This window comes from Larus michahellis, unplaced genomic scaffold (genome assembly GCF_964199755.1).
Source record: "Larus michahellis unplaced genomic scaffold, bLarMic1.1 SCAFFOLD_35, whole genome shotgun sequence".
Lineage (NCBI taxonomy): Eukaryota > Metazoa > Chordata > Aves > Charadriiformes > Laridae > Larus > Larus michahellis.
Window position 1 is genome coordinate 1296549 of NW_027436006.1, and position 11732 is coordinate 1308280.

General features: G+C 65.8%; 1 protein-coding gene across 1 annotated transcript; it reads left to right on the plus strand.

Annotated features, from left to right (window-relative positions):
• Positions 1-955: 955 nt before the first annotated feature.
• On the plus strand, positions 956-6287 carry LOC141736859 (protein NDRG2-like; the record flags this gene model as incomplete). The annotated part of the gene is made up of 11 exons (XM_074571485.1): positions 956-1089; positions 2087-2149; positions 2231-2291; positions 2949-3035; positions 3492-3548; positions 3764-3858; positions 4371-4422; positions 4545-4592; positions 4659-4694; positions 5104-5155; positions 6151-6287. Coding segments are annotated over 11 exons (822 nt in total), but the record flags the coding sequence as incomplete, so codon positions are not given.
• Between the last annotated feature and the right edge of the window lie 5445 nt (positions 6288-11732).

Below are 11732 nucleotides of genomic sequence, written 5' to 3' on the forward strand. Positions count from 1 at the left end.
ATACCGCAAGACGTTTCTGTATATTGGGCACAGCGCTCTGCACGGTGTTAGCAGAGACTTTCCCGGCACAGTGAAACCCTATGTCAGAGACACTGAGAAGAAGCCCCAATGTTCCCTCCAGTCATTTTCAGTGTGGGTGCCTTCTCCACGTGGTTCCTGGTTTCACTGCAGCTCTGAAGAGAATGTTAGCAAAGAGGTAACCGGGACAGTGAAAACAGTACTCAAAGACAGGGAGAGCAAGCTCTTCTAGATGGGGGACCAGGCCCACACATGGGGGGCCCAGACCCAGAGATGGGGGTTCCAGACCCACAGATGGGGGTCCCAGACCTGGAGATGGGGGTTCTAGACCCACACCTGGGGGTCCCAAACCCATAGATGGGGGACCAGGCCCAGAGATGGGGGGACAGACCCACACATGGGGGGCCCAGACCCAGAGATGGGGGACCAGGGCCACACCTGGGGGTTCTAGACCCATAGAGGTGGGTCCCAGAGCCACACATGGGGGGCCCAGACCCATAGATGGGGGACCAGGCTCACACACGGGGGGCCCAGACCCAGAGGTGGGGGGACGGACCCACACATGGGGGGCCCAGACCCAGAGACGGGTGTTCCAGACCCACACCTGGGGGTCCCAGACCTGGAGATAGGGGTTCTAGACCCACACCAGGGGGTCCAAGACCCATAGATGGGGGACCCAGACCCAGAGATGGGGGGACAGACCCACAGGTGGGGGTCCCAGCCCCATAGATGTGTGTGCCCCTGGACACCTGGGTCCCCTCTGCCCCATAGATCCGGGTCCAGCCCCATAGGTGGGGGTCCCCCCGGCCACCTGGGTCCCCTCCCCAGTCCCCTGGGTCCCCCCTCCCCGGGCACCTGGGGCCCTTCCATCCCTTCCCTGGCCCCATGGGTGCCCCCTGCCCCACGGCCGTGGGTCCAGCCCCATAGCCGTGGGGTGGGGCTGTCCCCAGACGAGTCGTGCTTCGCCCCGCTCTTCGCCCACGAGGAGATGGGGGAGATCGTCAAGAACTTCCTGGTGGTCCACGTCGACCCCCCCGGCATGGAGGAGGGCGCCCCCCCCTACCCCCCAGGGTGCAACCCACGGCGCCCCGCGACCCCCATCGCCCGCCCCCCAACCCCCCCCTCCCCCAGCCCCGCTGATCCCGCCCCGCTTGATCCCGCTTGAACCCTTGATTGACCACCTTGAGTCTCCGTTGCCCCTCCCCGTTGGCCCCGCTGACCCCCAAGTTGGCCCCGCTGACCCACAGTTGACCTCCCATGATCCCATTGACCCCCAAGTTGGCCCCACTGACCCACAGTTGACCTCCCATGATCCCATTGACCCCCAAGTTGGCCCCATTGACCCCACCGACCCCCGAGTTGACCCTGTTGGCCCCCCAGTTGGCTTCACTGACCCCCAAGTTGGACCCACCGACCTCCCGGTTAACCCCAGTGACCCCCAAGTTGGCCCCGCTGACCCACAGTTGACCTCCCATGATCCCATTGACCCCCAAGTTGGCCCCGTTGACCCCACCGACCCCTGAGTTGACCCTGTTGGCCCCCCAGTTGGCTTCATTGACCCCCAAGTTGGCCCCGCTGACCCCCAAGTTGGCCCCGTTGACCCACAGTTGACCTCCCATGATCCCATTGACCCCACCGACCCCCGAGTTGACCCTGTTGGCCCCCCAGTTGGCTTCATTGACCCCCAAGTTGGCCCCGCTGACCCCCAAGTTGGCCCCGTTGACCCACAGTTGACGTCCCATGATCCCATTGACCCCACCGACCCCCGAGTTGACCCTATTGGCCCCCCAGTTGGCTTCATTGACCCCCAAGTTGGCCCCACCGACCTCCCGGTTGACCCCAGTGACCCCCAAGTTGGCCCCGCTGACCCCCAGGTTGGCCCCGCTGACCCACAGTTGACCTCCCATGATCCCATTGACCCCCAAGTTGGCCCTGTTGACCCACAGTTGACCTCCCATGATCCCATTGACCCTCAAGCTGGCCCCATTGACCCCACCAACCCCCGAGTTGACCCCGTTGACCCCCTGTCACCCCCCCGTTGACCCGTTGACCCCCCCCTGCCCCCCAGGTACCAGTACCCCTCGCTGGAGCAACTGGCCGAGATGATCCCCTGCATCCTCCTGTACCTCAAGTGAGTTGGGGGGCTGCCCCATAGCGGGGGGGGGGGGTCAGGATGACCTTGACCTCGTGACACTCCACCCCCCGCCCCCAGCATCGCCAGCATCATCGGGATGGGGGTGGGGGCCGGCGCCTTCGTCCTGGCGAAATTTGGGGTGAGTGGGGCTGGGGGGCGGGGGGGCACATGGAGGGGCTCGGGGGTGGTTATGGGGCATCTTGGGGGGGGGAGATCTGTGGGTCCTTGGAGGGGGGGTCCTGAGGGTCTCTGGGGGGGGTGTATGGGGCATCTGGGGGGGGTTCTGTGGGGTTCTGTGGGTCTCAGGGGGGCTATGGGTCACCTGGGGGGGATCTGTGGGTCTGGCGGGGGAGTTGTGGGGCATCTGGGGGGACACATGTGGGTCGGGGGGGGGGGGGAGTGTCATTGTGGGTCTGGAGGGGGTTTGGGGGGGTTCCTTGGGGGAGAACTTGGGGGTCGCTGTGGGGCTGGAGGGATCTGGGGGGGTTCTGGAGGGGTCCTGAAGGGTCTCCGGGGGGGGAATTTGGGGGTCTGGGGGGGTCGCCGTGGGTCTGGAGGGCTCTGGGGGGGGAATCTATGGGGCTGGGGAGGTCGCTATGGGGCAGGGGGGTCGCTGTGGGGCAGGAGGGCCCTTGGGTGGGATCGCTGTGGGTCCGGAGGAGGTTTGAGGAGCTCCTGCGTTGGGTTCTTGGGGGTCACTGTGGGGCCGGCGGGGAATCTATGGGTCCGGGGAGGTGTCTATGTGGCAGAGAGGACCGCCGTGGGGCAGGAGGTGACCCCCGGCCCTGCCCCACAGCTGCTGCACCCCGAGGCGGTGGAGGGGCTGGTGCTGGTCAACATCGACCCCCAGGCCAAGGGCTGGATGGACTGGGCCGCGCACAAGGTGGGGCGGCCGTGGGGCGGCCATGGGGCAGCTGTGGGGCGCTCTAGTGGGTCTCCGTGGGCATATGGGGCACCTTTAGGTCTTCTATGGGTCTCCATGGGGCACCTATGGGTCACTTATGGGTCTCCATGGGGCTACGGAGCAGCCGCGGGTCACTTATGGGTCTCCACGGCGCTATGGGGCACCTCTAGATGTTCTGTGGGTCACTTACGGGTGTCCATGGGACTATGGGGCACCTATGGGTCCCGCCGGGTCCCTGTGGGTCCCACGGGTCTCTGTGGGTCCCATGGGTCCCAATGGGTCCCGTGGGTCTCTATGGGTCACTGTGGGTCTCTATGGGTCTTATGGGTCGCTATGGGTCTCTGTGGGTCCCATGGGTCCCTGTAGGTTCCATGGGTCCCGTGGCTCCTTATGGGTCGCTGTGGGTCCCATGGCGCCCCACTTGCTGCCCCACAGCTCTCGGGCCTGACGTCCTCCACCACCGACATGATCCTGGCCCATCTCTTCACCCAGGTGGGGCCGGGGGCACTTGTGGGGCCGGGGGGAGGAACTTGTGGGGCTGGGGGCATCAGTTATGGGTCCTGGGGGGTCACTTGTGGGTCGGTGGTGAGTCAGCCGTGGCCCTGGGGTGGGTCAGTTATGGGTCTCGGGGTGGGTTACGGGTCGGTTGTGGGTCCGGGGGAGCGGCGGGGGGTCAGTTGCGGCTCACTTGTGGGTCTGCCCCACAGGAGGAGCTGTCGGCCGCCCCCCCGGCCGTGCAGAGCAGCCGGGCCCGGCTGGGGGCGACCCCCAACGCCCCCCTGCTGTGGGGCATGTACAACAGGTGGGGGGCTGTGGGGCACTGGGAGGCACTGGGCTGTACTGGGGGGCACTGGGGGGGGGCTGTGGGGCACTGGGAGGGCACTGGGATATACTGGGAGGCACTGGGAGGGGGCTGTGGGGCACTGGGCTATACTGGGAGGCACTGGGAGGGGGCTGTGGGGCACTGGGAGGGACTGGGCTGTACTGGGGGGCACTAGGAGGGACTGGGCTGTACTGGGAGGCACTGGGAGGGCACTGGGCTATACTGGGAGGGCACCGGGGGGGCACCGGTGTGTACTGGTGTGTACTGGGGGCACTCACCGTGGCGGTGGCGGCTCCCTGCTCCTGCTCCTGCTCCTGCTCCTGCTGGGGCCGCGCAGCCGCGGTGACCTGGGCCTGGCGCGCAGCGGGGCTGGCAGCCTGCGGTGAGCGACCCCCCCTCGCCCCTCTGACCTTTGACCCCGTGCCTCCGGGATGGCCTCCGACCCCCCACAGTGACCTTTGACCCCCTCTCTCCTCCACCCCCCCCCAAAGCTGCCCCATGTTGCTGGTGGTGGGCGACGGCTCCCCCCACGAGGAGGCCGTGGTGAGTGACGTCACCTGACCCCGCCCCCCCGTGAGGTCACGTGCCGGGGTCACATGGCCCGTCCCGTGACCCTCGTGGAGTCACGTGACCCCCGCCACGGCCCGTCCCCCCCCCCCCCCCAGGTGGAGTGCAACGCCAAGCTGGACCCCACCCAGACCTCCTTCCTCAAGGTGACCTTTGACCCCCCGACCCCGTGACCTTTGACCCCCTACACCGTGACCTTTGACACCCCACAGATGGCGGACGGAGGGGGGCAGCCCCAGCTCAGCCAGGTGAGGGGTCAAAGGTCACCAGCGCCAACGGGGGGGCGTGGCTTAAGGGGGAGGGGGCGTGGTCTGGGAGACTGAGGGGGCATGGCCTAAGGGGGGGCGTGGCCTGGCACCGGCCTTCTATGGGGGGCTGTAGGGGCAGGGCTTGGAAGGGAGGGGGTGTGGCGTAAGGGCGCACCAAAGCCATAGAAGGGGTTGGTTGGGGGGGGCGTGGCTAAGGGGGGAGGGGGCGTGGCCTCAGGGCGTCCCCCATATAAGGGGGGTGTGGGTGTGGTTTGAGGGGGAGGGGGCGTAGCCTAAGGGGAGGGAGCGGGGCTTAAAGGGGAGGGGCCCCCTATGGGGGGGTTGGGGTGTGGCTTAAAGGGGGCGTGGCCTAAAGGGGCGTGGTCTTGACCCCCCCCGCCCCCCCCAGCCGGCCAAGCTGACAGAGGCCTTCAAGTACTTCGTGCAGGGCATGGGCTACAGTGAGTACAATTAGTGCTCATTAATATTCATGAGAGCTCATTAACCCCCCCCCGCGGGGGTAATTAACCCCCCCCCCCCCCCGGGGAGAAATTAGCACCCAAGGGGGGGGGCAATTAATTGCCCTGGGGGGTAATGAAGACCCCCGGGGACAGCAATTAATGACCCCTGGGTTAATTAGTGCTCCGGGGGGGGTAATTAACTGCTTTTCCTGGGGTATAAATCTGCCCGAGGGGGTGGGGTGCATTATTAGCCCCCCTGCAGGTTAATTAATGGCCCTGGGGGGGTAATGAATGGCTGCGGGGGGGGGGTGTGTGTGGGGGTAATCAGTGACCCGGGGGGGTAATTAATTGCTCCGGGGGGTTAATTACCCCACCCCCCAGTCCCTCACGTCCTGGACCGCAAGCGCAGCGTGGGGCCAGGTAGGGAGAGACGTCAGCGATGACGTCAGCGGTGATGTCACGTGTGAGGCCACACCCTCCCCCCCCGCCTCACGTCACCTCCCCCCTCCCCCTCCCCCCCTCCAACGTGTGACGGCACCGCCCCTTTGTGAGGTCACGTGTGATGTCACGGGGTGCACGAGGGGCGTGGCCTCGGGGAGGGGGCGTGGCCTCGGGGACGCCTCCCCTGCACTAACCCCGTGGGGGGGCGTGGCCTAATAAAGGGGGCGTGTCCTGCAGCTCCGCACTAACCCCACTGGGGGCTTGGGGGCATGGCTTGCGGCAAGGGGGCGTGGCCTCCTCCCTTCCATTAACCCTACTGGAGCCGCTTGGAGGGGGCGGGGCCTGTTTCCTTGCGTTGGTGTGGGGCGGGGCTTCGGGAGGGGGCGTGGCTTCGGGGAGGGGGCGTGGCCTACACCCCGGGGGCGGGGCCTGAGGGCATTTCCCCCTGCACTAACCCCCCTGGGGGGGGGGCGCTGCGGGGGGCGGGGGGGGCTCCAAGGGGCGGGGCTTGCGGGGCAGGGGGCGTGTCCCCTGACGCCACGCCCTCCCGGCAGTGGCGGCGGTGGCCATGACGCGCCTCTCCCGCTTCCGCACCGCCTCCGTCTCCAGCTCCGCCTCCGGGGAGGGCGAGCGGGGCCGCAGCCGCACCCTCTCTCGGGGCAGCCTGGGGGGGGGCGCCCCCGCCCCATAGACCCCGCCCCGCTTTGAGTTTGGAAGGCCACGGGAACCCCCCAAAAAAACGCACCCAGGAAGCGCCAAAACCACTCCAGGGTCCCGTCCCCCCCCCCAAGTCCCCCCCCAAACCCCCTTGGAACCCCCCCCAAATCCATCCCCAACTCCCCCCCCTCCCGCCCCCAAAAACCCTGGGATGCCCCAAAACCACCCCAGGACCCCCAAAAATCCACCCAGGACCCCCCCAAATCTACCCAAGGCCTCCCTGAATCCCCCCCAACCCCACCCAGGGCCCCCCCAAATCTCTTGGGATGCCCCAAAACCACCCTGGGACCCCCCCCCCAAATCCCCCAGGACCCTCCAAATCCCCCAGGAACCCCCCAGAATGCAGACGAGAGTCCCCAGAACCACCACCCCCCCCAAGATCCATCCAGGACCCCCCCAAATCCCCTTGGGATGCCCCAAAACCCCCCCGGGAGCCCCCAAAAATCACCACAGGGATCCCCAAAAACCCCGGAACGGCTCAAAACCACCCCAGAACCTTCCAGAATTCCCCAAGACCCCCTCCCAAATCACCCCAGGGACCCCCAAAACCCTCACAATGCCCCTCCCCCCCCCAACCCCACCCAGGACCCTCCAAAAATCCCCTTGGGATCCCCCAAAACCACCCCGGGACCTTCCAAAATCGACCCCCCTCTACCCCCCCCCCCCAAGCCACTCCGGAACCTCCAAAAACCCCCCAGAACTCCCCAAAACGCCCTGGGACCCCCCCCCCCCAAAATCCATCCAACGCCCCTCTGAAGCCCCCCAGGGACCCCCCCCAAAACCCCCTGGGATGCCCCAAAACCATCCCGGGACGCCCAAACCCCCGAGACCCCCCCCCCCTCCCCAAAAAATACCCCCAAACCTCCTGGCACCCCCTAATGCTCCCTCAGCCACCCCCCCACCCCAATCACTTGGGACCCCCCCAATCTCCCCCCAGGATCCCCCTAGAGCCCCCAACCCCCCCTAGGGCACCCCAGGGCCCCGCAAAATCTCCCCTGAGACCCCCCAAGATCCCCAATAGCCCCCTGATGCCCCCCAGGACCCCCCAATACCCCCCCCAGACGCCTCTGGGACCCCCTGAGATCCCCAATAGCCCCCTGATACCCCCCAGGACCCCCAATACCCCCCCGAGACCCCCCCCAGGAGCCTCTGGGACCCCTTGAGACTCCCCAGGACCCCCCGACCCCCCTCAGGGATCGACCCCCACCCTCCCCCCCCCGGCCTCAAGCTGCAACCTTCGACCCCCGCCGGAGCCGGAGCCACGTCCGAGCGCGCACGGAGACCGCGTTCCCGGCGCCAGAACCGACTTTTAATCCCCCGCCCCGAGAAAATCGAATAAAGCGGCGGCGGCGGCCGCGGGCCGCACTGCGCAGGCGCGGCGCCCTCCGCCTCTTTAAAGGGACTCAGCGCGCCGGAGCGGATCCCTCCGCCTCCGGACAGGGGCGCGTTACGCGAACCCCTCCGCGCCGCTCCCCGGCCCCGCCCCTCCGGGGGAGCGGGGCGGTGCGTCAGGCGCGTGCGCAGTGCGTCGGGCGCGTGCGGGGGGGGGGGGGTGGTGTGTGTGTGCGCCGCCATCTTAAGGGGCTGGGCGCCATTTCGTGGGGTAGAGCGGGCGAGTTGAGGGGAAAAGTAGGCAAATTGGGGGCAAAGTGAGGGGAATTTACCGGACAGCCGTACTGCGCATGTGCGTCCTCTTTTCCGTACGGCTCATGGCGCCCCCCTGTGCCGTACAGCCGCACTGCGCATGAGCGACGTCTTCTCCGTACGGCTCATGGCGCCCCCCTGTGCCGTACAGCCGTACTGCGCATGCGCGGACTCTTTTCCGTACAGTCGTACGGCTCATGGCGCCCCCCAGTGCCGTACAGCCGTACTGCGCATGCGCGGCGCCTTTTCCCTACGGCTCATGGCGCCCCCCTGTGCCGTACAGCTGTACTGCGCATGCGCGGCCTCTTTCCCGTACAGCCGTACTGCGCATGCGCGGCCTCTTTTCTGTGCAGCCGTACGGCTCATGGCGCCCCCCTGTGCCGTACAGCCGTACTGCGCATGCGCGGACTCTTTCCCGTACAGCCGTACGGCTCATGGCGCCCCCCTGTGCCGTACAGCCGCACTGCGCATGCGCGGCCTCTTTTTCGTACAGCCCTACTGCGTATGCGCGGACTCTTTTCCGTACAGCCGTACGGCTCATGGCGCCTACCTCTGCCGTACAGCCGTACTGCGCATGCGCGGCGCCATTTCCGTACAGCCGTACTGCGCATGCGCGGCCTCTTTTTTCGTACAGCCGTACTGCGCATGCGCGGCCTCTTTTCCGTACAGCCGTACGGCTCATGGCGCCCCTGTGCCGTACAGCCGCACTGCGCATGCGCGGACTCTTTTCCGTACAGCCCTACTGCGCATGCGCGGCGTCTTTTCCGTACAGCTGTACGGATCATGGCGCCCCCCTGTGCCGTACAGCCGCACTGCGCATGCGCGGCGCCTTTTCCGTACGGCTCATGGCGGCTCCCAGTGCCGTACAGCCGTACTGCGCACGCGCGGCCTCTTTTCCGTGCAGCCGTACGGCTCATGGCGCCCCCCAGTGCCTTACTGCCGTACTGCTCATGAGTGGCCTCTTTTCCGTACAGCCGTACGGCTCATGGCGCCCCCCTGTGCCGTACAGCCGCACTGCGCACGCGCGGCGCCTTTCCCGTTGGTTGACCGACGGGCGCCGCCATGAGGGAGCGGGGGGCCCTTCCCCGACGGCTGCGGAGGAGGGAAGGGGTTTTTCTCCAGTTTCGGCGCCGGGGGTCGGCCGGGAGAGGGGTCGGCGGGTTCACCGGCCTCCGCCGCGTCGGTTTTGCCCCTGGGTTTGGGTGTCGGCAGGGTCCCGTCTGCTCTGGCCACCAAAGGGTGACGGACGCGGCAAGCGGGGCCCCGTGAGGAGGCGGGTGGGTGCGTGGTGCTGGGAGGGACGGTGCCACCGGTGGCTACGCGACACCGTGTGACGGCTTGGCGGTGGGGTGTTCTTGTTTTTGTGGTTTTTTTTTTAATTTTGGAGGCGCGAAGTGGCGAGTAAAGCGGGATCTTGGCACCGGACGCGACTCGGGCAAGGCGAGCGATGGCTGGTGGCCTGCAGCAGCGATTCTTTCTCCCACGTTGTACGGTGGGTGAAGGTTCAAGTGTCCTTTGGGTCTGTTTTCCGGGGCGTCTGTGAGCCTCAAAGCGGCAGCCCGAAACCATGGGGGGCAGGCGGGCGCGAGGCCGGGGTAAAGGAGCAGGAGACGGGAATGGCCGCGGGCAGGCTGAGGTTTTCGGGTGGTATCTCAGCCCACGCCTTTTGGTTGGCTTTTTTTTTTTTTCCCCTTCGGGCGCAGGACGCGCGTGGAGAGGGGCTAAGCCGAGGCAGCGGCGAGGAGGCGCTTGGGGCCGGTGACTTCTCGCGCGGGCGACGGTCGTTTTGTGTCCCGGTGTCTCCGGCGAGGACGGCCGCGGCGAGCAGCGTCCTGTCGTGCTTCGGAGGAAGGGGAAGCCGCGGGAGAGGTCGGCGCTGGCCTCTCCGCAACTTCTCGCTGGCGCCGTTTTCTTTTCCTCAATGGCGGACGACGAAGAGGAACCCGGTGACCAAGGGAATGTCCCGGAGGGTCGAGGCGCTGGGTTTTTTTTTTTGACGACAAGGGATTTAAGGCCTCCGGCCCTCCGGAAGCCAAGTTGAGCGGCCGGAGCCGGGGAGGGCTTGGGAGGAGGGGAGAAGTTTGGGAGTCGCAGGGAGGCGTTTTGGAGACGGGCAGAGGGCTGGACGCCGTCCCCTTTGGGTAGGCAACGGGAGCGGGATGGTCGTCAGCACGACGCTAGCGCGAGCCGGGCAGGGCGGTTCCGGCCTGTGTCCGTTGTGCGGTGTGCGCGGCGTGTTTTCTGTGGCTTAGACCTTCCGTGGGTCTCGATGTTCTCCCTACGCTTGAGGAGCGCGGTCTGTGCTTGAGGCACCATCCCTAGAGCCTCGAAGGCCCGTCCTCATCGGCATCGCCCCAGTCGGGGGCTGCTTTTCTTGCGTCGTAAGCTTAAAGCGTGGCTGGGTCCGGCGTCTCGGAAGTTTCTGGACGGTCCTGGTTTGCAGCCTTGCTCCTGGCTGTGGGAGCAGCTCTCTTCTCTAGCCATCCATTTTCAGTGACTGCGACTTCTTCCCTGCGTCCTTGAGTTCTTGGGTCTGGGAGCCGGGCGTCCTGCGCGTTCGTCTTCTCCGTTTGAGAGTCGCTCGTTGTCCCGGGCCGTGGCGTTGTGCTCATTTCCTGGGGCTTCCCTCGAGCCTTTCTCACGTCGCCGTCGTGGTCCCGCAGGTCTTCTTGCCTGACGGTCGCTTACGTTGGGGTGTCGTCCTCCTCGCCGAGAGTCTTCTCTCCTCGCCGAGGGGCGTTGTTCGCCGTGTGGTGTGTGGCGTTGGGTCTGTGCTTGCGCGTGTTGGGGCTCGGAGCTGCTCTGCCCGGTCGCGTAGAGTCAGGGGGAGGAGGAACAGCAAAAGAGTTCGCGGTTAATACGTTCTAACGAGGCCGTCGAGGCCAAGGTGGTGGAGTCAATTCCCATCGAGTAGCCATCAGCAGGTGGCGTGGGCAGCTCTTTAATTAAGGGTTTTTTTTGGGATGAGCAGAGCTGTACCTGCGTCTGCTATATTAGAGAAACGATGTTATCGTATGGAAAGATCTGTCCCACAGCCAACTTTTGTCTCCGTGGTTCTCCCCCTCTCGCGTTCTCCTGTCTGGGCTGTAGCCCATGGCTGTCTTCTTTCCCCTGTGGCTCCCTTTGCCCGTCCCCTGCCGCCCCGGCTTCTCTGCCCCGCAGCAGACGGCCGTTGTCTCGGGTTTACGTGATGAGGTCTTTGCGGGGGTGGGTTGTGTGAGAAGACACCAGGAGCTCCCCCCACGCTGGGCACAGCCAGCTGAGAGAGGGACCTGCCGCTGGTCAAACAAGGCCGCGGTCGGCAACGCCGGCCGGGAGCGGAGCAGAGAGTCCCCTGCAACCCGTGGAGGCCCCGCTGTCGGCGCAGAAAATTAATTTCTCCCTGTGTCTCGTCGAGGAAGGGCAGCGACGGAGCGGCTGGGTGGGTCCCCAGGGGCCAGCCGAGGTCAACCCACCACAGATGACTTCTGCTGCGCTCCCTGGCCTCGTCTTTTCACGCTTGACTGGGTTTCTTGTACCCGGTCTCTTTCGAGACTTAATTTCTTGCTTTCCATCTCTTTCTTTCTGATTCTGATGTTTCTTGATCCCCGTCAGTTTTCAGTTCTTCTTGCTGCCTTCCCCTCTGTTCTTCTTGCTGCCTTTCCCTCTATCTGTCTCCCCAAAATAAATTTTAATTTCTTTCCCACGTTTCTTGTACCCCGTCGTTTTTCATCATCGTCTTCCTCTCTTTCTGTGCAGTCCTGCGTACCTGTCTTTCAAGTCTTGGGTATGATTC